At 52.5% G+C, this 25,505-nt stretch overlaps 1 protein-coding gene and 1 long non-coding RNA gene across 2 annotated transcripts in view; one reads left to right on the top strand and one right to left on the bottom strand.

Annotated features, from left to right (window-relative positions):
- Positions 1-90: 90 nt before the first annotated feature.
- IGDCC4 (immunoglobulin superfamily DCC subclass member 4) overlaps positions 91-25,505 on the bottom strand; it is a 40,503-nt gene continuing 15,088 nt past the window's right edge. The window contains exons 4-20 of the mRNA XM_038580736.1: positions 23,143-23,279; positions 21,615-21,755; positions 17,528-17,683; positions 16,502-16,915; positions 15,767-15,931; positions 15,086-15,223; positions 14,029-14,199; positions 12,794-13,030; positions 12,541-12,642; positions 10,428-10,611; positions 9,564-9,691; positions 7,850-8,020; positions 7,460-7,597; positions 6,007-6,112; positions 5,301-5,529; positions 4,402-4,563; positions 91-3,072 (exon numbers count right to left, since the gene is read on the bottom strand). Of these exons, the coding sequence (XP_038436664.1) occupies positions 2,662-3,072; positions 4,402-4,563; positions 5,301-5,529; positions 6,007-6,112; positions 7,460-7,597; positions 7,850-8,020; positions 9,564-9,691; positions 10,428-10,611; positions 12,541-12,642; positions 12,794-13,030; positions 14,029-14,199; positions 15,086-15,223; positions 15,767-15,931; positions 16,502-16,915; positions 17,528-17,683; positions 21,615-21,755; positions 23,143-23,279 (3,190 nt within the window). The 3' untranslated portion in view covers positions 91-2,661. The remainder of the gene's footprint in view (positions 3,073-4,401; positions 4,564-5,300; positions 5,530-6,006; positions 6,113-7,459; positions 7,598-7,849; positions 8,021-9,563; positions 9,692-10,427; positions 10,612-12,540; positions 12,643-12,793; positions 13,031-14,028; positions 14,200-15,085; positions 15,224-15,766; positions 15,932-16,501; positions 16,916-17,527; positions 17,684-21,614; positions 21,756-23,142; positions 23,280-25,505) is intronic.
- LOC119866919 lies at positions 4,430-10,057 on the top strand. Its single transcript, XR_005381789.1, has 3 exons — positions 4,430-5,182; positions 5,707-5,809; positions 9,052-10,057. It is a non-coding gene; the product is annotated as an uncharacterized LOC119866919 (long non-coding RNA).

Genomic DNA, 25,505 nt, shown 5'->3' on the forward strand with positions numbered 1-25,505 from the left:
CTGCTCTCTACCCTCCAAAACCCAGCATTTCCCATCCTGGCAGGAAATACGTTCTCTAAGGCAGAGAGGCTGAGGAAATTCTAGTCATTCCACGTTTCTGGAAAATAGTTTATTAATTCATTATAGGGACAGATACATGATCAATGCCTTGGCTTAACACTAAAGAAATATCATATTTGTGAGGAGGAAGAAAAAATGCTGGAAAAATAATTAAATAATATAGCATAAACTAAATACAGACAAATAAATGAGCAGGTACTGATTACACTTGTCATGCATCAAGAAAAGGAAGGTTTCTAAATAAGACTCAAAAAACGTAAGGCATCGATGGTAGGTGACAAAGGGATTAATACCCTGTAAAAGGCCAACAGACTCTTTTCTAATAAAAATACTGCTACAAAGACACAAACCTAACACTTCCAAATTACCCAGAGCCCAAATCATATATAATGCTAGTGAGTAATGGCCACTTTCTTATCAACTGTGAGTTATAGGCAGATACCAGATTTATTACTTATTTGCTTTTGAGAAACAATTTTCCACCCAACCTAATGGGTTATAAATTGTCTCATTTGCAGCTATTTAATTTAAACCAGAGCCTCAGTGCCTGTTAAACAAGAACATGAAAAATGACTATGTGGTGTAATGCTAAGAGCTTACTGTTAAAACAGCCATTGGATTCAAGGCAGTTTTCTTTCTTTCGGAAAAAAAAAAGAAAGAAATCAAACCAGCAAAAATAAAATGAGGCTTTTGACCTTCAGAGCAATGGCAAAACACATAGAGTGGCGTCAGCCACGGCGACGCTGGATGCCACAGAAAGAGTACAAGTGACAATTCCATCTTAAACGAGATACAAACCAGCATTAATAATCTGTAGCGCTATCACGGGCTGGCTGAAGCAGGGGAGGGGAAGGAAATGTAGGTGCGGATGTCAGACAGGAGTGACACCCGAGTGTAATAAACACAGATGCTGAAAGGGTCTGATGGAGCTGCAACTCTGCTGAGAGACATGTCACCATTAAAAAAAAAAAAAAAAAAGAAAAGAAAAGAAAAAGGATAGACTGGTTATTTCTAATTTGGCCCAGAAGCCGGAGTTAACCATTGATGTGCCAATTGGTTAAAAAGACACATTTAGGGAGAAAAAGCTCCCACATTCTATGCTCCTAGGAGAGCCTGGGGTGCAAAATCAAATAAATGACCTTGTCTTCTCTACACAGGAAATAGAAGTCCAGCTTGTCCCTGTGTGACAGGTCAACAGAAGATGACTTTAGGATTGAATTTAAAGGAAAAAAAAAAAAAAGAAACAATGAAATGAAATGAGCCAATTACCCTTGTCCTGTGCAAAGGCTTCGGTCCCAGCTCCCAGAGGGTGAAACTCCTCTTACCCCCATCCATCAGCTCCTGTTCCAGATACACAGAGTGGGAAGCTGCTGGGCTGTGGTGCCCCTAATCCCCACTCTTTCTCTCTCCATTTGGCTTCAGCCAGGGGGAGGCAGGTCCCAAACCCCCTCCCATCCAGCAGCCCTGCTTCCCTGCCTTGAAGGGAGGGGGTCACATTCCTCTTTCCCTGTCTCAGAAGTCCCCTTGTGTGACTTGGATTCATCAACTCCAAGGAGAGCCCTCCGATCTCAAGCTCAGGGAGAAAAATGCCAGGGGAGCTGGAAGATCTCCGAATCCACACTGGGGGCAGGTAGTGTGCCTGGGGTAGGGGGCATATGGCAGCACAGAGCTGAGAGGGGAAGGAGGATGGCCGGTAAAGTGAATGGCGGACACAGAAGTCACGCTATGGCCTCAAAGCAGACATGAGGTAGTCATGTTGTTAGGGAAGGATGCAGAGATTGAACCCAGGCAGGTGAACCACACGACACATGGTCTGGCAGAGGTGTGGGAGACAACAGAGATAGGAGACAGAGAAAGAGCCGAGAGGAAAGGAAAGAGTACCAGGGAGGAAAAGCAGGAGAACTGGGGGCTCGGCTGACCCTGACCCCAGAGACAGAGCACAAGGGTAGTGAAGGGGAAGGGAGGAGAGGAGAGCCAGAGCAAGCGGATTTCCAAAACCAGGCACTTCCCAAATGACAAAATGACATAATGCAGAGTTGCTCTGAGGGGAGCCCGAGTCACCCTCTCAGTTTGGGCAACAGGGCCCCGGGCGATGGGTAGTGATGCAACTAAGACTCTAGGCATTCAGAGCCTACTGCACTCACCCAGCCGGACCGGAACATGGGCCGGGGCTGTCTTTGTCAGACAGGGCATCGCAGACACTCTCAGAGTGTGTAATAAACGGCTGGGTGATGGAGGCGGGGGGCCCGCAGGGCTGGGGACTGACCACTCTGGGGCACCGTCCTGACCTGGAGGATCAATCAGGCCATCGTGACCACTACCTAGCCAGAGTTTCCCAGCTCGCCAGCTAGCACACATACATGTGTACATCATGTATAGCTGTGCCTCACAGGTCCCTCACATATAACATGTGTCACAGAGTGTGGGGGGAGTGAATACTCCACTTCTTCCTCTCCCCACGGCCACAGCACCCCAGGAGGCTCCAGATGGCTTGGTAGTGTTCAGAAACTGCAGGTACACATGTGTACATACTTGGTTGGCCACAAGTGCCATGTCCCATGATCCATACTGGGCTGCCCCAAACTGCACCGCCTAGGGGAGCTAGGCAGAGGAGGGGACTGGGGCTCTGGGCAGGCCCGGGCTGGTTCCTAGAGAGCAGGGGGCCTTTGGCTGGCAGCTGTTCCCAGGGGCCTCCTCCAGAGCCTCACTGGGCTGGAGGTCCGGGTATGGATAAGACACGTTGGCTGCCTCTGGCAGGCAGGTAAGTCTGTCTGGCCCAGTGGTTGCCTGCTCACATCCGCCCAGGTCCCTGTCCAGCCAGTCTACCCCTTGCCCGAGATCCACGACTCCCGAAGTGAGGTCAGGAGCTTCCGAAGGCAGGGGATCCTCAGGTTCCAGGTCGTGGAGGTGGAGGTCCGGGTTCCCTTTGGATGCACTAAAGTCAGAGTGGACAATGACTTCAGCCTCCACCTGATTCCTGCAGGCTGGGGGCGGCTTCTTCCTGCCATTGCCCTGGTCACAGCAGAGAACAGAAAGAAAAGGTGACCATCACTGAGAGTGACCGTCAGAAGAATGACCAACAGGGATGCCTGGATGGCTCAGTTGACTAAGCGTCCAACTCTTGGTCTGGGATCAGGTCATGATTCTCCTGGGATCGGAACTGGCATCCAGATTCCAGCTCTGTGCTCAGCGGAGAAGCCGGTTTAAGATTCACTCCCTCTGCCCCTCCCCCCCTCACTCTCTCTCTCTTGCTCTCTCTCTAAAATAAATACATAAATCTTTATAAAAAAAATTTTTTAAAGATTTTATTCATTTGAGACAGAGCGCGAGAGCAAAAGAGAAAGCACAAGCGAGTGGCAGAGGAAGAGGGAAAAGCAGGCTCCCCGCTGGCTTGATCCCAGGACCTCAGGATCATGACCTGAGCTGAAGGCAGACACTCAACTGACTAAGCCACTGAGGTACCCCAATAAATAAACCTTAAAAAAATGACTAACAGGGACGCCTGGGTGGCTCAGCAGTTGAGTGTCTGCCTCTGACCCAGGTCGTGATCCTGGAGTCCCAGGATCGAGTCCCACATCGGGCTCCCTGCATGGCACCTGCTTCTCCCTCTGCCTCTCTCTCTCTGTGTGCCTCTCATGAATAAATAAATAAAATCTTTTTTATTTTATTTTTTTAAATTTTTAAAATTTATTTATGATGATAGTCACAGAGAGAGAGAGAGAGAGAGGCAGACACAGGCAGAGGGAGAAGCAGGCTCCATGCACCGGGAGCCTGATGTGGGATTCGATCCTGGGTCTCCAGGATCGCGCCCTGGGCCAAAGGCAGGCGCCAAACCGCTGCACCACCCAGGGATCCCCAATAAAATCTTTTTTAAAAAATGACTAATATACTTGGGGCAGAGAAGGACTGACCCACTCCCCCAAGCCCTAGAGCATAATGACTATCCTACAAGAGATGATGACCAGGCCCATGTGAAGGCAGGGGAAAATAGAATACTACCCATTTGCCCTTGCCCAGAGTTCCAGAAATACCAGATTTAGTCAGAGCCTCAGTGTTTAGGGGGAAGGGCAGGTTGCACTCAGGCCAGGCGCACCCTCGGATCCATAGTAATTCTGCTGGAGCCCACTTAGGCATCAGGAGAGGAGCAACTGGTGAGACACAGATTCCTGCAAACTGTCTGCCCTCCACCCACACGCCTTTAGAGGTTCCAGGGGGCCTCCTAGCTGGACTTCCATCCCCATGGAAGTGACCATCCGGGGTCACCAGAAAACTCCCTACTTGCTCTTCACAAGCCCAGAGCCCCTCCTCTCCTTTCCTGCCCCTGCCTCCCAGGACACTGACCTTTATGGCGTCATACACCAGAGCCTGCAGCAACAGCGTCTGCCCTGTTCCAGCAGGGGGCAGCAGCGCCCGGGTCAGAGATGGCATGGTGCCTGCTTGGGGCAGCTCACAGCCCGCCCAGGAACCTGCCCAGCTTGGCCCACCTGGCTGAGCCCAGGAGATCTGCAAGGGGGGAAAGATATGAGAGCATCAGGCGCTTGGCTAGGAGAAGGGAGCGTAAGGGAGGGAAGTAGATGGAGGCTTTGGCCTCCTGGCCACCCCCCCAACTAAGGCTGTGGGGAGGAACCAAGAGTCTGGAGGTGAATGTGAGGATGGAGAAATTCTGCAGAAAAGCCCAATACCACCGGCTCTGGGAACACCTAGAGGTGTCCGAGCAGGGCAGGGTCTCCTTCGCCACACAGACAAAGAGGGGTGCAGCACCCAAGGGTTTGAGCAAGCTCGCAGAAAAGGGCAGGATGAGCCACCCCTGCTGGCATGAAGGGACCTGCCCTACGTGGCCCACCTCATCCAGGTCCTGGGCTCTCTTGGTCACAGCCAAGCTGCCCAGCCTCTTGTCTTCCTATTGGGGAAGGCTGGGTCTTAGAGGTTGCTCCAGCTCCCAGGATGATGAGGGATCTGGGGGCTGTGGCCATGGAGGGGCCCTTCCCTCCTTCCGTGAGAACCAGGCTGACCTATTCCGCCAGGGATGAAGGCCCATCTGCTTCCCAGCCCTGCCAACCTTTTCAGAGGAAGGAGGGAGTGCCTTTTCTTCTGCAGCTGGCCCAGGGAAGAGGAGGGGCAGGTGAGGGGGGTGGCGGGGACAGTGACGGGGTCAGGCATTGTACTCTTGCGCCCCCTGGTGCCCCGTTTGGGAATGAGCTGTACTGTGGGGCTCTGACCTACCCAGGCTCCAGGCTTACCTTTCTCTTGGAGTGACCCCGGCAGTCCGAAGCACCGCCACCCATTAGGCTGTGCACTTCAGCCCTGTCCTCGATGTCTGAGGGCGGTGGAGACCAGTCCTGGGGGCGGGGGTGCACAAGGGACTCCAGCTCATGGGCAGCTGGGGGGCTCGGGGGGCCAAGGCGGGCTCGAGAGTACAGGGCGGGGTTCCCAGCGTTGGCCGTGGAGGACAGGCCTGGGAGGGCTTCCCTGGAAGGCAAGACAGAGAGTCAGGCACAGCGGTCCAAAAGTGAGGGGTGGAGGCAGGCTTGGGGTCTAGTCCCGCCTGTGTCCTTGGGCGGGAGTCTGGTTTCCCTGTCTGGGTGATGATTAAGAAACTACATTCAAAACAGCTGTGACCTTGCAAATGGCACCTTTCCTCCCCAGGCTCCAGGTATCTTGAGATTTGGGGTCCCTCTTTCCAAGATGCTGGCAGCTACAGAGGCAATGAGACAAGGCACCTCTGCCCAGGCTCGCCCTTACTGAAGAGGTAGGCTGGGGGGCTCCCCTAAACCCACTTCCCATTCTCATGAGGACATCACCTCCAATCCCTCCTTCCCAGAGTCTTAATTTTAGTGGAGCTTCTGGGAGTGCCTCGGGCAAGTCATGGCCACTTTCCCTGCCCTCTCATCTGCAGCCCTCCTGGAAATCTCTCCTGTCTGCAGTCAGACTGGCTCCTTCACCCACCTGTGGGGGCTGCGGCGTAGGCCGGCACACATACAGGCCAGGAGGCAGAGGAGGCCCAAGCAGACACCCACAATGATGCCTGTGACCGAGTGCACGTCCAAGGAGTCTGGTGGGGCAGAGAGAGGGGACAGAACAGGTCAAGGCCAAGAGAAGGTCCAGGGTTCATAGGTTAGGATTTCTGTGGCTTCCTCAGGAGACTGCTGGTCTGAGTGTCACCCTCTGGACACTCAAAATCTTCTGATGTGAGGACGACTGGACACTCCTACCTCTCTCTCTGACTGTCCTTCCCACTGGACATCTGAAGTTGTGATCCCTCTCTATCAACCTGGCCTTTCAGCGAAACACACTAGGACTGGTTTCATGGGTGTGCAACAAGAGCTGTCACATGGGGGCCACAGTTAGAAGGATGCCATGCTTGGTTTAAAACTCTGCTATCACCATCTTGAAATTCTAATTTTAAAAAATATTTTATTTATTTATTCATTCATTCATGAGAGACAGAGAGAGAGGGAGGCAGAGACAGGCAGAAGGAGAAGCAGGCTCCATGCAGGGAGCCCTATGTGGGACTCGATCCCAGGTCTCCAGGATCACGCCCTGGACTGAAGGTGGCGCTAAACCGCTGAGCCACCCGGGCTGCCCTTAAAGATTTTATTTATTTGATAGAGCACAAGCAGAGGGAAAGGGAGAAGCACACTTCCCACTGAGCCAATAGCCCAATGCAGAGCTGGATCCCAGGACCCCAGGGTCATGACCTGGGCTGAAGGTAGATGTTTAACCAACTGAGCCACCCAGGCTAAAATTCTAATTTTTTAATAAGGGCCCCACATTTTCTTTTTGTTTTATTTATTTATTTATTTATTTATTTATTTATTTATTTATTTATTCATGAGAGACAGAGGGGGGGAGAGAGAGAGACAGAGGCAGAGACACAGGCAGAGGGAGAACCAGGCTCCATGCAGGGAGCCTGATGTGGGACTCGATCCCTGGTCCTCAGGATCATGCCCTGGATTGAAGGTGGCGCTAAACCGCTGAGCCACCCGGGGTGCCCAGGGCCCCACATTTTCATTTCACACTTGGCCCTGCAAATTATATAGCCAGTCCTGCTACCCCTTTCCACCCCATAAAGCTCATCACCTCTCCAAGCCAATCCTCCAATCAAAGCCATCTCCCAGAGAACCAAGTTGGTCTCCCATAAATCTGACCTCTTAGACTGAATCACCACTGAACTACACCCATTTCCCATTCAAATTTGCCCTCTCCACACCAAACCATGAAGCCAGCTGTCCAAAACGATGAAAGGGGATCTGTGCCCAGGGGTAGGGCCCTGGAAGAGATGACTTTAGCGCTAAAGGTCAACTCCAAAAAAAAAAAAAAAAAAGGTCAACTCCAAGGGCCTCAGAAGACCTCAGGCTGCCCCCAGGATGGACGCACTCCTCCCTTCCTGCCCTCATACCTGAGAGCTTCTCCTGGAGAGTGATCACATCCTGCAGGCCAGAGAAGGGCCCAGGCCCCACCTCTGTGCGTGCCCCCATCTTGAAGAAGTACCTGGTGTCACTCTCAAGGCCGTGTACCTCAGCACTGAAGATGTTTCCTGGGGGCAGAGGGAAGCAAGGAAAGCAGGGCTAGGGGGCTGGGTGGGTGTGGGGTGCTGGGATAGCCTGGAAAGCAGGACTGAGAAGATCTGCTCTCCCACTCAGGCACTAGCTCCTGCCTGCTCCTCCTAGGATCCCCGGGAACAACCCTCAGCCATACTCTCACTGCTAACCCAGCGACTGGAGAGGGTGGAAAAGGGAGAGAGGGTGGGGAACCTCTTGCTCAGACGCCCTGGTGTGGGAGCTCTCACCCTCCGTGGTGAGTAGGGTCCACTGGTGCTCAGGCTGGCTGTGGTTGTTGCTGTATAGGATCAGATACTCCACGATCTCTCCATTGGGCTCTGTAGGGGGGCACCAGTGCAGCCGAACGGTGGACGGTGTCAGAGGGCTCAGGCGCAGGTCGGATGGGGGTGTCGAGGGCCCTGGGGTGCAGGGGAGGAGATGGGGAAAAGTATGGTCACTGAGAGCCTCAGCTCCAGCAGGGGCAGCTGGGAGACAGGGCATGAGGACATGGCCTCCCTTCCTCCTCCTTCACTGGAACAAACCACAAACCACAAAGCAAAATGAGATCTGATCTCTAACTGGGGAGTTTCTGGAAAACACTACCATCCCCCCCTCCCAGAAACTCTTCTTCATTCCTTGGAGCAGATCTCAAACATCCACACCCAAATACTTCCAAAGGTGGAAGAGACTGGGATTCCAGAGACCTGGGGGCAGAGTTCAGAATTTTCTAGAAGGCTTACATTTCATTTCAAACTCTCATACTAAGTTCCTCCTCTATTCCATGGTAAAGTTTAGCATAAAAATCGTGTTTATAACTATCATTTAAAGTTCCTAACTCACCTGGCTACCTCCAAATATCCAAGTAAAATTAGCTGATGCCTTGTGAAGCCTTTGTCTATGTCTGCCCTGGACACAGGTCCTCAGGGTCATGGCAATCCCAGTACGAGAAGTACAACCTTTGTTGTTTTGTTGGTATTTTGTTTTTAGAGAGGAAGCTGATCCTGGGGGTAGGGGTGAATGAGGAAGGGTGAGACGAAGTACGGACCCAGATGACTAGGGATTTGGAAAGGGAGAGATTTGGGGTTTCAGGTTTTCAAGGCCCAGCGGAGGGTGGGATGGGGACCCAGGGCTCTAAGGCATAAGACAGCCACAGCATCACAGGCTGCCGGAACCCTCCTTGCTTCTCAGCTATCTCAGCTCTAGTCCCCCCATCTACAAAAGGAGAAAACATCCCCCGTCTGTAGCACAGCCAGTTGTGCTGGGGAGCCAGGGTCATAAAGTCTCCTCTGAAGAAACATCAGGAGCCCCTAAACTCCTTATGCAATTTAAGACCCTAATAACTGAAGTGAGAAGTGGGTGAGAGACAAATTGTAAGCAGTATTTTAAAGAGGAAATTCATCAGAGTGCAGGGCTTTCACACCCTACCCCCCCAAACATCTTCTTATTTCAGATCCTGAGACCAAGATCTTCTGTCAACGGGAAGGTGGACAGTTTGAGGGCTGGCGGAACCAAAGAGCCTCTGTTATGAGAACAAAAGTCCCTTTGTCTTGGAATGCCATTTCCAGAGGTTCCAGAGTCACAGACTTGCACCACGAATGGCTCCATCCCTTCTTTTTACAGGTGGGGACACGGGGCCCAAGGGGGAAGTCACCTGCCCTAGCCTCCCTGTGTGCCAAGGACAGGATGGAGACCCAAATGCAGAATCCAGGACCCCTGCCTCCCTGACCTGGTGCCTTTTCACCAGCTCAGTGAGGTCTTGGCAGTCTTATAAAAGAAGCCACTCCTCTAAATCTCATTATGTGTATGAGGAAATGGTTAAGACCAGCACAGGACTGGCCTATATAAACGCAAAGCCAAGGATAGAGAGATATGGGGTTCCGAGGGACAAATTAGAAAAGAGGGCCACTGGAGTAAGAAGGAGTGGGGTAAAAGACGGGGGTTGGTGGCAAGAGGGCCACTCACGGTCAGGCAGGGTGGAGCGTTCCACCACGGAACCGAAGGGCCCGTCCATGTCCACACCGTGAGACTGTACCGCAAACTCGTATTTGGTGAATGGCTTCAGCCCACCAATGAGGATGTCTTCTCCAGAGCTGTGGAGGTGAGAAACGTGACTAGCACACCCTCCTAGCGGGGCAGGCCTGTCCAAATCCACTCACCCACCCCAGCCCAGCCCAGCCCCAGCCCCTACCCTGGGTGGGGAATCTACTCACTGGCCTGGAGGCCACTGACACCACCCAAGAGTCCTACAGAGAAGTCTGGATGCATGCTGCTCCCAGGGCAGTCTGTCCAATCTGCAGACTAGGCCCTCTGCTCCAGGAAACCTTCCTGGATTAATCCAAGTCATCGTCCACCTGAGGATCCATCTCTGATGCATCTTTTCCTTGACTTAGTGTACTTTGGCTGCAGTTGTACATATCTACCATGTTTCTCTATTTTATTCTGTTTTATTTGCTTTATTGTGTTTTTGATTGTACTTTTATGTGATTTTTCTTCTGCCTAACCAGCAGGTCCTCAGGGCAGAGGCTGTGCCTCTCCATCTGACTGGGGGGCTCTTTCAGGAGAGCATCTGGGCTGTCTCTTCCCTGTCATGTCAGGAGGACTCTGAGATTGAAGAAATGGTCCATTGTGCATCACATTCCCTAAGGTTGAGTGTGAGGCTCTGTTGTGAGGGGATGGGATAGGATGGACTCCCCTTTCCACCTGGCACCATCAGGGCATCAGACTCTGTGTGCCCTAGGGTAACATGCGAACCATGAAAGGTTCCTGAATCCCCGAGGTCCCTCCCTGTATCAACATCTGCTGCCCCCAACCCCCTGGCTTCCCCACCTGGTGTAATAGGTGACCAAAGAGGCATTCCTGAGCCCCCAGGGGCTGAAACGCACAGTGTAGTTGACAATCTTGACTGTGGTGAAGTCTGGCTTTTTCCACCGAAGCCAAATGGACGTGGAGCTGTTTGATTCAGCATGGACGTGGGCGGGGGGCAAGGGTGGTCCCCTCTGGATGGGCAAGTCTGGAAGGTGAAAACAGAGCGTGTGAAAAGGAGGAAGGACACTCATCCCGAAATATGGGTGGTGGTTCGCAGTTCCAAGGCACTTTTTTTCACTCTCTGTCTTCTGATCCTGTGGGTTGGGTAGCAACATTCCCACTTCACAGATGAGGAGACTGAGGCTCCCAAGAATTAAAGAGATTTTTGCTAAGGTCATATGCACAGCAAACTGTACTAGAGAGAAGCAGCAAATTATGGTGATTAAAAGCACTAGTTTTGGAGCCAGGTTTGCCCTGGTTCCAATTCCAGCTCTGTCACAGACTCGCTGTGTGACTTGGGAAAAGCTACTTAACCTCTCTATGCCTCCATTCCCTATTCTGTCAGTGGGGCCCATTAACAGTACCTCCTTCATACTGTTGTGATGAGCATTAAATTAGCCAATACTTCTTAAGGATGTAGAAAAGTGTGTGGCACATTGTTATGGACTCAATGTTTGTGTTCATCTGTTGAGACTGGAACCTGTGGTGGAGCCCTCATGAACAGGACTCGTGCCTATCTTTGTCCCTCCGGGCAAAGTACCACAGACTGGGTAGTTTACAAACAATAGAAATTTATCTCTCACAGTTCTGGAAGCCAGAGTCTGAGACCAGGATGCCAGCATGCTCAAGTTCTGGTAAAGAGCCCATGTGTGGGTTACAGACTGCCAATTTCTCGTTGTATGACCTTACGGAGGAGAGCAGAGAGAGGAAGCGAGTTCTCTTGTGATTTTTATAAGGGTACCTATCTATTCCTAAGGGCTCCCCTCCTGATCATAATTATTTAACCCTACTTATCTCCCAACACACCATATTGGAGAGTAGAGTTTCAATGTATGAATAGGGGGGAAGGAGGGCGTGCAAACGTTCAGCCCATAACTGTGCCCTTATGGAAGAGCCCCCCAGAAGGCTCTCCAGCCCCTCCTGCCACGTGAGGACACAGTGAGAAGATGCCTTATGGTCTATGAACCAGAAAGTGGGCTCTCACCATTCACTGACTCTGCTGATGCCTTGATCTTGGACTTCCTCCAAGACTCTGAGAAATAAATGCTTGTTTCAACCACCCAATCTAGGGTATTTTTAATGGCAGCCTTAACTAAGACATATAGTAAGTATTATATATTATAGGATGGTGTGTTTATTACATCAATACAGAATAAAATAAACTCCGTGACAGCAGGTACCTTATCTGCACTGTTCATCACTAAATTTCCAGAACAGGTTAGTAGACAGTAAAATATTTGCTGAGTGAACAAATTGGAATTAGAAGCTAGGTTTCTTGGTTCCTGGTTGAGTGCTCCTTTGGCAAAACCACATACATGGTTGAAAATCAGCCTTGGGAAGTAAGGGGTAAGGGGGTGTCATGATGGGCAAATGGGGTAGCCCATGCAGAGCCACGGGGCAGCATACTACAGCGGACAGACTTTTGTCGGGCAGTCAGGAGACTTGGTTCTAGTCTAGGCTCTGTGCCACCTTGGGCAAATCCCTTTATTTCTCTGAGGCTTAGTTTCCCGATGGGCCACAGAGGGACACTCTCCCAGCATAGAGTGGAGGGATAATCTGATAGACAGTAATGTAGGTGGATGTGTTTTTTAAAAATGTTTAAAGGTCAAACAGGGTCAGGAGTTACTGATCAACCATGGGATTTCTCTCTGTTCAAACCTTCCAAATTACCACTGCCATGGATGATGAAAATCCAGTGGCACGCCTGTAAGGCACTGCACTAACTGAAACTTCTCTCTACAACAGAGGCTGTCTGGGGCTAGAAGAGGCCCTTTGAGCCTCGGAGAATGGGACTGCGGGAGGCCGAGGCTACTGGATGGCTGACCACTAGGACTGGCCCAGAGGAAAGGGGAAGGCAGTAGCACACAGACCCCTCGACGGAGCCCTCCTCCCGCTGCTTCCTGAGCCTCCTCACCTGGCGTGGGAGCCTTTTCTGTTTTGCCCTTCCACACTGCCGCATAGCCGTCCTCGTGTTTGTTGAATGCCACAAGCTTCACCTCGTACAGCCGGCCAGGGGCTGGGGAAGGTCACGGGGGTCACTGGCTAGAGAGGCCTCTGAGGCCACCCTTTCATCCCAGAGAGTGTCCCGTTCCCAGCTCCCATGCCCAGCTGCCCAAAGTCCCACCCAAGGCTAAATCTGTCTCACTCCCTCCTGCAGCCCTCCTCACCTAGCTGGGTCAGCTCATACTGCTTCACTTTCTTCTTGAGCCGGACAGGCCCCACATCCCAGGCCTGGTCTCCGTGGCCCCCTGGGGGACTCTCACCACCAGCCTCCTCCTCGGCCCCCACCTCCCGCCAGTAGAGTTTGTAGCCAGAGATCTGGGCGGGGTGGGGGGGCGGCTGCCACGACACCACCAGGGACTCCATCCTTGCCCGGACCTTCAACTCTGCAGGGGCAAAAGGGACTGGGGGCAGAGGAGCAGGATGGGAAGAAGGAGTGAGAGAATGGGGAATGAGAAGGAAGGCAGGGATGGGAGAAGGGGATGAGGCAGGAAGAAGCCAAAAGCAGGAAGCCAGCACTGAGTGAGAGCCTTGCCAACCTTCTCCCAGTGCGTCGGCACTCAGCCACCACCCTTAGTGCCAGGCCTGGGCTCAGGCTAGAGGTGAACTCATTCTTCTACATGCCAAGTGCTGAGAATGCAGGGACGTCTCCTGGGTGTTTGCAAAGAGGTTAGCAAGGAGCACCCCTGGGGTAGGAGTGACAGTATATGGCACAGCACAGGGCTCTGGTTCTTCTTCTGAATGAATGCATGGGTACGGACAAGCAAGGGAGGGTCACAGGGGTTGCTGAGGCTGGAAAGGAGCCATGGGTGTCAGGAACCTACGTGGAGCCTAAGAGTGGGGCCTTGCTATGTGTCAGACACCGTTCTAAGGACCTTGTACGTGTGTTTTAACTATATTCTCAGAAACCCATAAAATGACAAAAATACTATTGTCTCCATCTTACAGATAAGAAAACTGAGAAGTTAATTAACTTGTCCAATGTCATACAGATAGTGTGGGTGCCAGGTTCTATCTGCCCTTAATCATTCCATTATTGGGCCTCTCCATAAAATTGACAATCCGAGTTGGTGGAAGCAACGACTATTTAACAAGTTCTTATTAAGTACTAAACATGTGTTTACAATGCATTATTAATCCTCATGCCACCTTTGGCATTAAGGGAAGCCTCAGAGCTGTGAATGGTTTGTCCAAGGTCACACAGCAGAGAGAAGGGACACTGGAGGCCAGGTTTGCCTGTAAAGGCCAGCCTTCACCTCTACACCTGCTTCCCTTACCCGTCAAATAGGGGGAGCCATGGAAGGTCTCTGATTGGAGAGGGTGGTTGGGCCTCTGTTCCAAAGGCACATGTACACCCACATGGTCACACACACTATCTTTCCTCTCCCCTCAAACCCCATACCGTGGCTCTGGTTGTGCATACTGGGCGTCCGGTGCTGCATCCACTGGGAAGGGGTCCCGTAGCCAGCCCCGGTGCCAGCCGAAATCCGGACTCGATACACCTTGTTGGGCTGAAGTGCACTCAGTGTAAACTGTGTCTCATTTCCAGGCACCTCGGTGGAGAAAACCTGATCTGCCAGGACAGAAAATATGGCTGCAGGGTGGCCACCTTAGGACCATGACTCCTCAACGTCCCCATACCAGCTACTCTACTCCAGATCCCAGTTCCTCAGTGCCCATGAGAGCCTGAGGCCCTCTGAGCACTGAAGCCCTGGTGCCTGGACGGACTCCACAGCTCCAGAGCTGACTCCTGTGCCTCTGGCCTGGGCTGACGCAGGCCATCGGCTTCAGCTTAGAGTGGAGAGAACCATGGCGTGGACTCCACACTTCCCCTTGAGCTGTCATCATCCCCTTAGGCACACACTAGAGCGCAGGCGCAAGGGGTTGTCTCTGAAGGCCATCAGGCACCACCTTCTGGAACCCTGGTGACCACCCTAAGCCCCCTTCCTCACCCTTCCCTCCTTCTTCACTCTCACCCTAGCCCCCAGCCACTTGTCTTCCCCTAACTCTTTATACCTTTCATATCCTCTCCCCTAAATCACCTACATCTGCCCTAACACATCCTCCCCAATGCTGTTTACTCAAACCTGCAAGCATGCCCTCCACTGCCCATCCCTTATCTGCTTTTTGAATCGGAAGGGACTCCAGGGATTACCTAGGCTACTCGCCTCATTTCACAGATGAGGAAACTGAGGCAGGGACTTAACAGCATTATCCACTATAGCTGTAGAGGAGGTGGGGCTAGAACCCAGACCTCCCTCCGTCAGGAGCTTTGCCTCTTTGGCTTCCCTACACCCAGACCATACTCCTCTTGTCCAGGTTCCTATTTCTCTACTCCACAGCTCTGCCTCATTGCCTCAGACATCCCCTGACCTCTGCTTGGGTCCGCAGCTACTCTGGTCAGCCCTTCCTATCAACAATGCCCAGCTAGGGGGAGCCCTCACCCTGCCTCCACTTACCTTCCTTTCCCAAACCGTACTCTATCTTGTACTTCACCACCTGCCCATTGCTCAGGCTGGGAGGCAGGGGCAGCCACGCCACCCTGATGTCCAAGGGGTTGGGGCTGGACAGGGAGAGCTGGGGCGCTGCACTGGGGACTGAGACAGAAGAACATCAGCGTGAGCTCTGCTCCACCGACGTGGAAGGTGAGGCCCAGGAGCGGTCAGAGACTTGCCCAGGTCACACAGCAAGTCAGAAGGAGGCCCAGGACCAGGATCTGAGGGAGGAAAGGGAGCCTCTCAGGGGAGCCCCAAACTGGATATGAGGGGATATCCTTCCCACCCCAAAGCCAGAAAAAGGTTTGGGGCACAATCTTCTACATCCAGTGGGTTCACGTCACCGGCCCCTGCCTGACTGGATGGTACATGGGTATTGAAAAGGGCCATATGACATAGGGAATCAAGACCTGGACTCAAGTCCCAGCTGTACTACTGACCTTGGGCAAGTCACTCTCATTTTCTGGGCCTCAGTTTCCCAAACTCTAAATTGGGAAGAATCCATATCCACCCCCTTACGTGGCACAAAAGATGGTAAGAGGCAGGTAAAAGTGCCTTGGCATATGCTGGTAAAAAGAAGCGAGCTACCATCCCCAGGGAATTTTTTGGAACCCAAGGTGCCTCTTGCAGGTTTAGAGGCCCTACCATCATCCAGTGTGTGGACCAGCGCTGGGGTGGAGGTGCGGCTGGCCCCCAGCTGGGAGTAGGCCACCACGTAGAACTCATAATCGGTGTTGGGTTCCAGGTCCCGAACCTGCAGCTCTGTGGTGTCATTGTTCACTGCAAACTGGTATTCCACATTGTCCATGCCTGGGGCAGTGACACAGGGGACAAAGGGACTGTCAGAGAGCCACCCCAAAGGTCTGCCAGCTGGAGGCTATCGAGGGATCCTTCATATTGTCCCAGGCTCCAGAATAGTCTGTGTATAACTAAATCACCAGATCACATGAGCTGGAGAGTATAGACTTCCCTGGCTTCTAGTCTCCCTGTATTAACTCCTCCACCAATTAGGAAGTTCCTTCTCGTGTCTAATTGAAATGACTCCCACTGCAGTTAATAAACCGGCTCCCGGAATGCCAAGGCATTTTCCCTGGGAGGAAAGGCATCCTCTTTCTCCTCTATCAAAACAGACTGTGGCTGAGGGGGAAACGGGCCACGCACACGTTAACCCTTCCAGCATGGCATCGAGGACTGCGGCCTAGGGCGTATCTAGGCGGGTCTCTCCCGTAGGCTTTCGTCCCGTCCCGTCCCGTCCCGTCCCGTCCCATCCCGTCCCGTCCCGTCCCATCCCACCCCCCAAAGTACCCACCCGGCAATCCTTCCGTCATCTCACTTGTGCCGCCCTCAGGGCGCCCCCTCGCGGGTCCCCAGCAGACGTACCCCGTGCCTTCTGGTAGTGGAGGGAGAAGCCGATGATCTGCTCGCTGTGCAGCTCGGGGCGCTCCCAGGCCACCAGCACGGCGGAGCTGCTCAGCGGCGTGGCCGTGACCCGCGTGGGGGCGCTGGGCAGCCCCTCGCGCACCACGACGGCCAGGGGCGCGGCGGCGCACGCGGTGCCCGCGCTGTTCTCGGCCACGCACTGGTAGTAGCCGGCGTCCTGCAGGCCGATCTGCGTGATGACCAGGCTGCCGCCGCCGCCCTGCACCTTGACGCGCCCGTTGGGCCGCAGCGGCGCCCCGTCGTGCAGCCAGCGCAGCGCGGGCCGCGGCTCCCCCGCCGCCCGGCACACGAAGCGCGCGGTGCTCGCCCGCGTCCGCGACAGCGGCTCCGGGGCCTGCGAGATGGCCGGGGCGGCTGGGGGCGGGGGACGGGGGGACACGCTGACGGCGCGCCCGGGCCGCGGGGGGCTAGGCCGCCCCCAGGTGCCGCGGCCGCCAGTCCACCTCTGCTCCTCGCCCCGGTGTCCCCAAGGCCTCCGGGCTTCCCCCACTCGCTCCGGGGCCGGCACCGCGACCTGCTTCTCGTGTCCTTCCGCGACCCGCGCCCGAGACTTACCCTTCCGCACTGTTAGCCCAGCCTTGCACGACCCCGTCCCCGAGTGTCACCCGGACCACCACTGTCTCCCCTAGCCCTCAGTCCCGAGACCTAGGTCCCCTCCCCATCCCCCTACCCCCCAAGCTGCACCCTGATCACCCCTCTTCTCTCCCCGGCTCAACTTTCCCCACCCGCACCCAATACCCCCATCCATTCCCCCACTTGCCCTCCTCCACTCCACCCCCCACCAGAGCCGCCTCCCCTGGGTGCCGGCCCCCTAGCGCTGGCCCTGTCGCATCCTCGGGGTGGGCCCTCAGTCCTTCCAACACACCCAGCTGCCCTTCCCCGTCCCCGGCTTCCGTACCCGGCCCTACCGGCCCGCCCCACGCCGGCTCCCCCGACCCCCACTGCCCGGTGCCCCCCGCGCCTCACCCAGCACGCGGAGCTCGGCGGCCGCAGTGGCGAAGTCGCGCGTGCGGGGCTTGTTAGCGCGGCACACGTAGACGCCCGAGTGCCGGGGCTGCGCGCTGCTGATGAGTAGGTTGGTGCGGCCCAGGACGATGACATCCGTGGAGATGGGTTTCCCATCTGGGGGAGGAGACGGAAGAGCGGTGGAGCAGGGCCCAGAGGACTGCCCCTCCATCTACTCCACTGCGCCCCGGGTCGGGGGGTGGCGGGCTTCCCACCCGCTAACAGTCCTTAATCGAATGCCGGTTCCTCCACTTGCTAGAGGAGTGACCCTCTCTGAGCCTTGGAGTCTCCCCCTGTAAAATGGGGAGAGGGGAGTCCCTTGCTAGAGGGATGCTGTGCGGGTGGAACACAGGTTTGTGAGAAGGCCAGGCCCAATGCGGCCACCTAACAGGTGCTCAGTACACCAGTCAGTTACTACTATTACCCTTATGATTAAATGGATTTCTCTTAAGAAGGACACACTCGGGATCCCTGGGTGGCGCAGCGGTTTGGCGCCTGCCTTTGACCCAGGGCGTGATCCTGGAGACCCGGGATCGAATCCCACGTCAGGCTCCCGGTGCATGGAGCCTGCTTCTCTCTCTGCCTGTGTCTCTGCCTCTCTCTCTCTGTGTCTATCATGAATAAATAAATAAAATCTTTAAAAAAAAAAAAAAAAAAAGAAGGACACACTCCTCGGGGATCCCTGGGTGGCTCAGCAGTTTGGCGCCTGCCTTTGGCCTAGGGCGGGATCTTGGAGTCCCAGGATGGAGTCCCGAGTGGGGCTCCCAGCGTGGAGCCTGCTTCTCCCTCTGCCTATGTCTCGGTCTCTCTCTCTCTCTCTCTATGATGAATAAATAAATAAAATAAATAAATAAATCTAAAAAAAAAAAAAAAAAAAAAAGGACGCACTCCTCCTGTATGGTCTTACCCCAATATTGTGATGAAGATATGGCTGAGAGGTCTGCCCAGAACCAAAGATTTGAATATATGCAAGACTTTTATCTTGAATCTGAACTGAGAACCATTTTTAAAGCCCCTGCTTTCTGAACATGAACAGAAAATCCAGAGAAGAAATGCAAATGGCCAAGAAACACACTCAAAAAAGTGTTCAGTTTCACATAATCAGAGAAATGCACACCAAAACACAGATATTAATTTTCACCTATCAAATTGGGAAAGTTTTTAAAAACGGTAAGCTGGGGCACGTGGGTCACTAAGTCAGTTGAGCATCTGCCTTTGGCTTGAGTTATGATCCTGAGGTCCCAGGATGGAGCCCCGCATCCGGCTCTCTGCTCCTTGTGGAGCCTACTTCTCTCTCTCACTCTGCCTACCACTCCCCCTACATGTGCTCTCTCTCTGTCAAAGAAATAAATAAATAAAATCTTTTAAAAAAATAAAAAAATAAAAAGGGTAAGCTGCCAGAGAAAGGGTAAATGCTGAGAAGGGCTCCACCTTGACTATGACCCAGGGATCCCATTTGTGGGCACCTGTCCCGGGGAGGTATGAACAGGGCTGATCACTATGGTGTTGATTGTAATAGTGGGCATCGGGAAAGGACTTCAAAATTCAACGGTAGGGACTGGCAGATCGCATTATAGTTATATTCAAATGATGGACTATGGTCATTAAAATTGCTTTTTGAAAAAGTTTTAGAGGGACACCTGGGTGACTCAGTGGTTGAGCATCTGCCTTTGGCTCTGGTAGTGATCCCAGGGTCCTGGAATTGAGTCTCACATCACGCTCCTCACAAGGAGCCTGCTTTTCCCTCTGCCTATGCCTCTGCCTCTCTCTGTGTGTCTCTGATGAATAAATAAATAAAATATTTTTTAAAAAAAGAAATAGTTTTAGAGATGGTTATGATATACTGTTGAATTAAAGTAAGACTTGGACTTGTAAATATAGCATGCTCCCAATTTCTGGGAAAAATGTACATGTGCATAGAAAAAGTCTGGAAAGGGGTGCCTGGGTGGTTCAGTCAGTTAAGTGTCTGCCTTCTGCTTGGGTCATGATCCCAGGGTACAGGGATCCAGCCCTACATCAGGCTCCCTGGTCATCGGGGAGTTTGCTTCTCTCTCTTCCTCTGCTCCTCCCTGTTCATGCGTGTTCTTGCTCTTTCTCTCTCTCTCCCTCTCTCTTGCTCACTCACTCTCTGTCTCAGATAAATAAATAAAATCTTTTAAAAAGGCAAAAAAAGAAAAAAGAAAAAATCTGGAAGAAAATACACTTGTATGTTAACTATTTTAATCTCTTTGGGTGGTGGAATTTCTGCTTTTCCCTGGTTTTCTACAACAAACACACATGACCTTCGTAACCAGAAGAAAACAAAACAAAAAGCCATGTCTCTTCCCTGACTTGGTGGAGTAAGTTTCTAGAAAAGGAACAGTGACTGGCATCAGGAAGGACATCCTTTTCCAGGCTTTCTCTTCCCAGTCCCTGTCCAGGAGTACTATTAGCAGACTTTCTTCGAGGGAGCTCCCAGGACCACCAGCGTCAGGATTCTCTGGGGCAGCAATTCTCAAATCCTCCGTGTGCACTCGAATCACAGAGTCTCTCAGGGGACCTTGTTAAGATGCAGAGGCCTAGGGCAAGCCCCAGATTCTGCATTTCTAACTAGCTGCAGCGGGTGGGTGCAAAGACCACAATTTCAGTAGCAGGACCTAGGGCAGTTTTAAATATTAAGATTCTTGGCTCACAAACTGTCCAGGCATGAAGGAAGGGAGTCTGCAGTTTTAACAAGCTCCCTGCAACATCCTGATGCAAGGTCAGGATTTGAGAAACACTCAGAACTTCTGGGCGACATCACCTACCCTAATAATAGGGCCTTGCTCGTGCCAGACTCCCCCTAACCAGGCAAGTGTCACAAGTTCAATGAGGTGTGCAGGTCGGGGAAGTCCAAAGATACCAGCACTGTCCAATCTCAGCAGTTCAGTGGGAAGTTGTTCGGTTTATTTTTTTTCTTTAAACTCTACATAATCATTACATACCCTTTTGAACGTGAGATAAAACTTACGAAAAGGAGACAGTGTAGGCTAATAGACTGAGGCAAAGGAGAAAGGTAAAGAAAGTGAGGTTTAAGACTTACTTTTGCCATCAACTTGGGAAAAGTCACTTCTCATTGACAAAGGAAACAAAGATAATCTTTGCTGGGGCGCCTGGGTGCTCAGTGCGTTGAGTGTCTGACACTTGGTTTCAGCTCAGATCATGATCTCAGAGGGGTTGGGCTCCCTGCTCAGTACAGAGTCTGCCTGCCTGTCCCTCCCCTCCCACTCTGCTCTGCTCCCCCTCTTGCATGGCCCTCCCCCCCAGCACTCTCTCTCAAATAAATAAATAAAATCTTTTAAAAATCCTTGCTTTTCTTCCATTCAGAACTGTAGGAAGTGGTGTACCAGAAACAGAACAGGCTCTAAAGTTTGGGCATTAAGCTCTCTGAGCCTCAGTTTCCCCATCTGTCTACTGGGAATAAGAGTCCTCACTCCTACCTCCTTCAAAGGGCTCCTCCAGGCTCTGGCAGGAGGCTGGGTGGAGCGCTCCATAGGCGGCAGGGTGCTGTGTGACCAGCATCCTCACTACCCTGATGGCATCTCGTGTAACGCAGTTCCCCCCGGCACTTATCACTTGCTGCCTGATACTGTCAAATCTCTCTTCCTAAGTATGTATCTTATCTCCCTCACCCAGACGATGAGTGGAGAGGGCAGGATTCCTGTCTCTCTCACCTGACTTTTTTTTTTTTTTTTTTTTTAATTCACTGTGCCCAGCATGAAGACAAGCACACAAGGCAGCAGCAGCAATCCAAGTGGACCAGCAGTGGGGTCTGTTCTCACCCGACTCTAGGTCTCCCACATTCACTTGCAACACCATTAAGACCACTCTAAATAAGTGGACTCAAAGTGCTTCATAAAGGAAACATACTCCACACTGATTGAGGACTAAGTCTGTCCGGGTGTTCCTCAATCCTGGGAGAGGAGTTCCTGTGACATGGAGTGATCACCCTTATAGCTTCCCAACCCGAGGATACATGAGATGCCACGTCCTCCTTTCCCAAGCCTTCAGGTCACCTCCCTCCACTTACCCTGTCGGACCCAGGACACAAAAGGGATGGGGTCAGCGGAGGCCACACATTCCATCACTACACTCTGGCCCGAAACCACAGTGGTGTTCTCAGGGGCTGCCACAATGACCACGTCCTGCCCCCTGGTGGATGCCAGGGACCCTGGAGAGAGATGGCAGGCAAGCAAGCAGCCTTACCATTAGGTGTCCTTCACCTGATGCTCACAGTCACCTGGTGAGGCACATGGGGTGGGGAACAGCCAGGGTTTCATTGGACAGATGGGAAAAGCAGCCGCAGAGTTTGGCAGAGCTAGGACTGGAACTCAGAGTTCTTTCTCTTGGAGCCAGGAGAGGGATAACCTGGCCTCTGGCATACCACCCCCAATCTCCCCTACCAAATGGAACCCACCCTTCAGGCAGAGGACCATCAGGGTCATGGGTAGACTTAGAGCCTGGATTTTGAGTCTATAGTCATAGGTTCTGGCTCCAGCACTGCCATTAATGTACTGTGCGACCTTAGGCAAGTCCCTTCTCCAAAGGGCTTTGGGCTCCCTGTGGGAAAAGGAGGAGATAGGCTCGAGTTTCCTCCACTCGACAGCTCCAGGAGCAGGGGTTCCCTGCCAGGTTCTCCCTGTGACCCAGGCCCCAGGGTTAGCATGGTGAATACCTGGTTTGTCCAGCAGGTGGAGGCAGAGACCCCCTTTCCCTCATAAGGGCCCCAGCACAGGAGGGAGAGTGAACCGGACCCAGAGACCTGCTTACCAGCTAAACCACAGGAAAGTAGGATGGAGTGGAGGTGGGAGGGGTGAGGAGGGGGATGGGAAGAGATGTGCAGAAGGGCAGCGTTGGGCGGAGATGTCATGGCAGAGGAAGGCAAGTGAGGCGCCGCTGGGGGAGGCCTGTGCTGAGATCTATTGAGCACCTGCTAGGTGCCAGGCACTTTCTACTCTTATCTCAGCTATTCCCACAACCTCCCTGAGCTAGACATTTGATAACAGCTCAGGGTCACACAGATGGTAAGCAGAGAGGCCAGGATTCAAACCAGATCTTTCTGACCCCAGAGCCTGTGCCCTTCCTACTGCATCACGCCAAGACAGGAGCTTTTCAGAGAAATGGAAAGAACAGGATCACCAGACTGCAGGGAACTGGATTTGCAGTGCCCAGCCAGCAGCAAGGGGTGAATCTGCTCATGCCCAGAGGGCGGGGACCAGGGCTTCAGGGCACTGATACCTGCCTTCGGATGCCTTCCCTCCCCCCTCCCTCCCGTTTGTCCCTACCTGGGGATGCCCCACTCAACCTTAGGGAGCACGAGCATCTTGTTGGAAGAGAGCCCAGGCCTGGGAGTCTGAAGTCTCGGGTTCCAGTTCCAGCTCTATCTCTGACTTGCTAGGTGGTACTGCCCTCTCTGGGCTTCCTCACCGCACCTGCCCAATGGCACTCCTACACTGTCACCTGTTTAAAGGCAGAGCCTGGGCCTCAGGAGGTACCTCTCAGCTCTGATGTGGCTGATGTCAGAAGACCCCATTCCCCCACCCAGCCTGCCCCCGTACCTCTTCGGGCCACGCTGAGCACGGCCTCGTGGCTGAAGCGCTGGCGGACTGAGCTGGTGGCCACGCAGCGGTAGGAGCCTGCATCACTTTCCTGAATGTCCAGGATCTGGAGGACCCCGTTGGGAAGAGTGATGAGCCTTGGGAAGGGGGAAAGGGCACCTATGAGATGGGCAGGAGCTCCGCAGGGAGCGGTCCTGGGCCCACCTCCCCCTCCAGCTTGAACTACCCAAGGCATCTCACTTTCAAGCATCATTCATACTAAAAAACACAAACTAAAGCTGTGAGATACCATTTTTACCTATCAGGTTGGTAAAGATCAAAAGGTTTAAGGACACCCTGTGTGGATGAGGGAATGGGGGAAGGTCCCCCTGTGGTCATGCCAATCGATACACCTGCCTGCAAGGGCAAGCCGGTAACAGAATCAACCCTGCACGTGCCTTTCAACCCAGCAACACTGCTTTGAGGACTCTCTCCCACGGATATTCTCAGGCATGTACACAAAAACATGTTTAATGATATTCACTCGAGCACGGTTACACAATGGTGGAAGACTGGGAATAATCCAAGTGTCCATCTGTGGGGTGGGAGCTAACTAAATCGGTTTGGGTACATTCATACAATGGAATGCTAGACAGCTGTTAAAAAGGAGGCAGCTCCATGTGTCCTGAAACAGGACGATTTCCAAAGTATGTTTGGTACAGAACAGTGTGTGGGGATATGCGCACTTGTACGCTTGCACTGAAGGTCCCTGGTAATGGTGGTTGTCTCTGGGGAGGGGACCTGGGATCCTGGGGCTGATGGTGGGAGACTTACTTTTTATCATATAGCCTTCTATACAACATGAACTTATCTACCCCCTGCCTATATTACCTTCTCCCTCCCTGATAAAAATCCCTTTTATTCACACAATGTCATCTGACCCTCAAAACAGTCTGAAGAGATAGCAGGCATCACAATCTCCATTTTACTGGTGACAAAACTAAGGCTTCAGAGGCACTAGGGTGTTTTCCCAGGGACTCACAGCTGGAGCAGAGTTGAAACTTGAATCCAGGTCTTCTGGTGCCAAATCCCATGTTCTTCCCACTTGCCTGTCTCAGCAGCCATCAGATGGCTAGGGAAAGGATGGGGTCCCTGGGAAGCCCCAGTCAATACACACACTACCTAGGAGGGGTAAGGATGGATGAAAGTGGTATTCTCTGCCCTATTGGTTAAAGGGTTGGAAAGCGGCTCAGGTTAGAAAGGTCTGGAGCCCTTGCTTGGGAGATAGTGCAATGGAGGCAAGGCTGTATCCTTGCAGAGGACACTGGGGTGGTGGTAAGTGGAGTGGGCTCTGGTTCAAGTGGAGGGGGTGGGTGGTGGGTCTTCCTGAATCCTCCATCTATGATCCTTGAAAGATTAGCTCATGTTTGAGAGTCCCAGTTTCTCAATAGAGCAAACGCTGCTGGTCCCTGGATGTAGGCTAGGCCAAGGTCAGAGAGATAATGGGGCAGCAGCGTGCCTGATGAAGGTCCATGGCTCATGGAGAAACGGGGTATGAAACAACCCAAACACAGGAGAGAAGAACTAGCTCAAGGGTATTGGGAGAAAATTCTGGCCACAGACCTGGTAACTGCTATGGCCCAAAGACTTAGAGAATGAGCATAAACCTGCTTCACTCCCTCCCTCATCCCACAGGCAAATCCATCTGGTGTCTCACCCTCAGCTCCAGCAGCTGCTTGCCTCAGTGCTGGGGCCAGCAGGGGAGAAGGCACATGGAGGAAAGGGTGGCTAGAGGTAAAATCCTGGGCCAGGAAACTTTGATGGGAAAGGACAAATGGGAAGGAAGGAAGGAAGGAAGGAAGGAAGGAAAGAAGGAAGGAAGGAAAGAAAAGGAAGGAAGGAAAGAAGAAGGAAGGAAGGAAGGAAGGAAGGAAGGAAGGAAGGAAGGAAGGAAGGAAGGAAGGAAGGAAGGAAGGAAGGAAGGAAAGGGAGGAAAGGATAGCTCTTTTCTGATGTGGTGTCATCACTGAGCCAACAGAAGTGGGATGAAACCACTTTCACTGTTCATCTAAAATCTTTTGTTTTGTTAAAATGTGTTTTTAGAAGCTCTGTCCTTGGAAAGATGTCCAAGATATATTGGTTAGTGGGGGCGGGGGGAGTCACAAAACAGTGTTTATGAAGCAGTTCTATGTTTGGAAACTAGATAAATGATATGTTAGGATATGCACAGAAAAAGTCAAGGGCAGTAAAGCTCACATCATTCAGGGAGGTTTTCTCTGGCAGTGCGATCACCGGGAATGCTTATTTGTTGTGTTTAAAATTTTTTTCTTGAATATTTATTAGGTTGGAAATATAAAACTTTTAAAAATTGAAACTGAAAAAGG

Source organism: Canis lupus, chromosome 30 (assembly GCF_011100685.1).
Source record: "Canis lupus familiaris isolate Mischka breed German Shepherd chromosome 30, alternate assembly UU_Cfam_GSD_1.0, whole genome shotgun sequence".
NCBI lineage: Eukaryota > Metazoa > Chordata > Mammalia > Carnivora > Canidae > Canis > Canis lupus.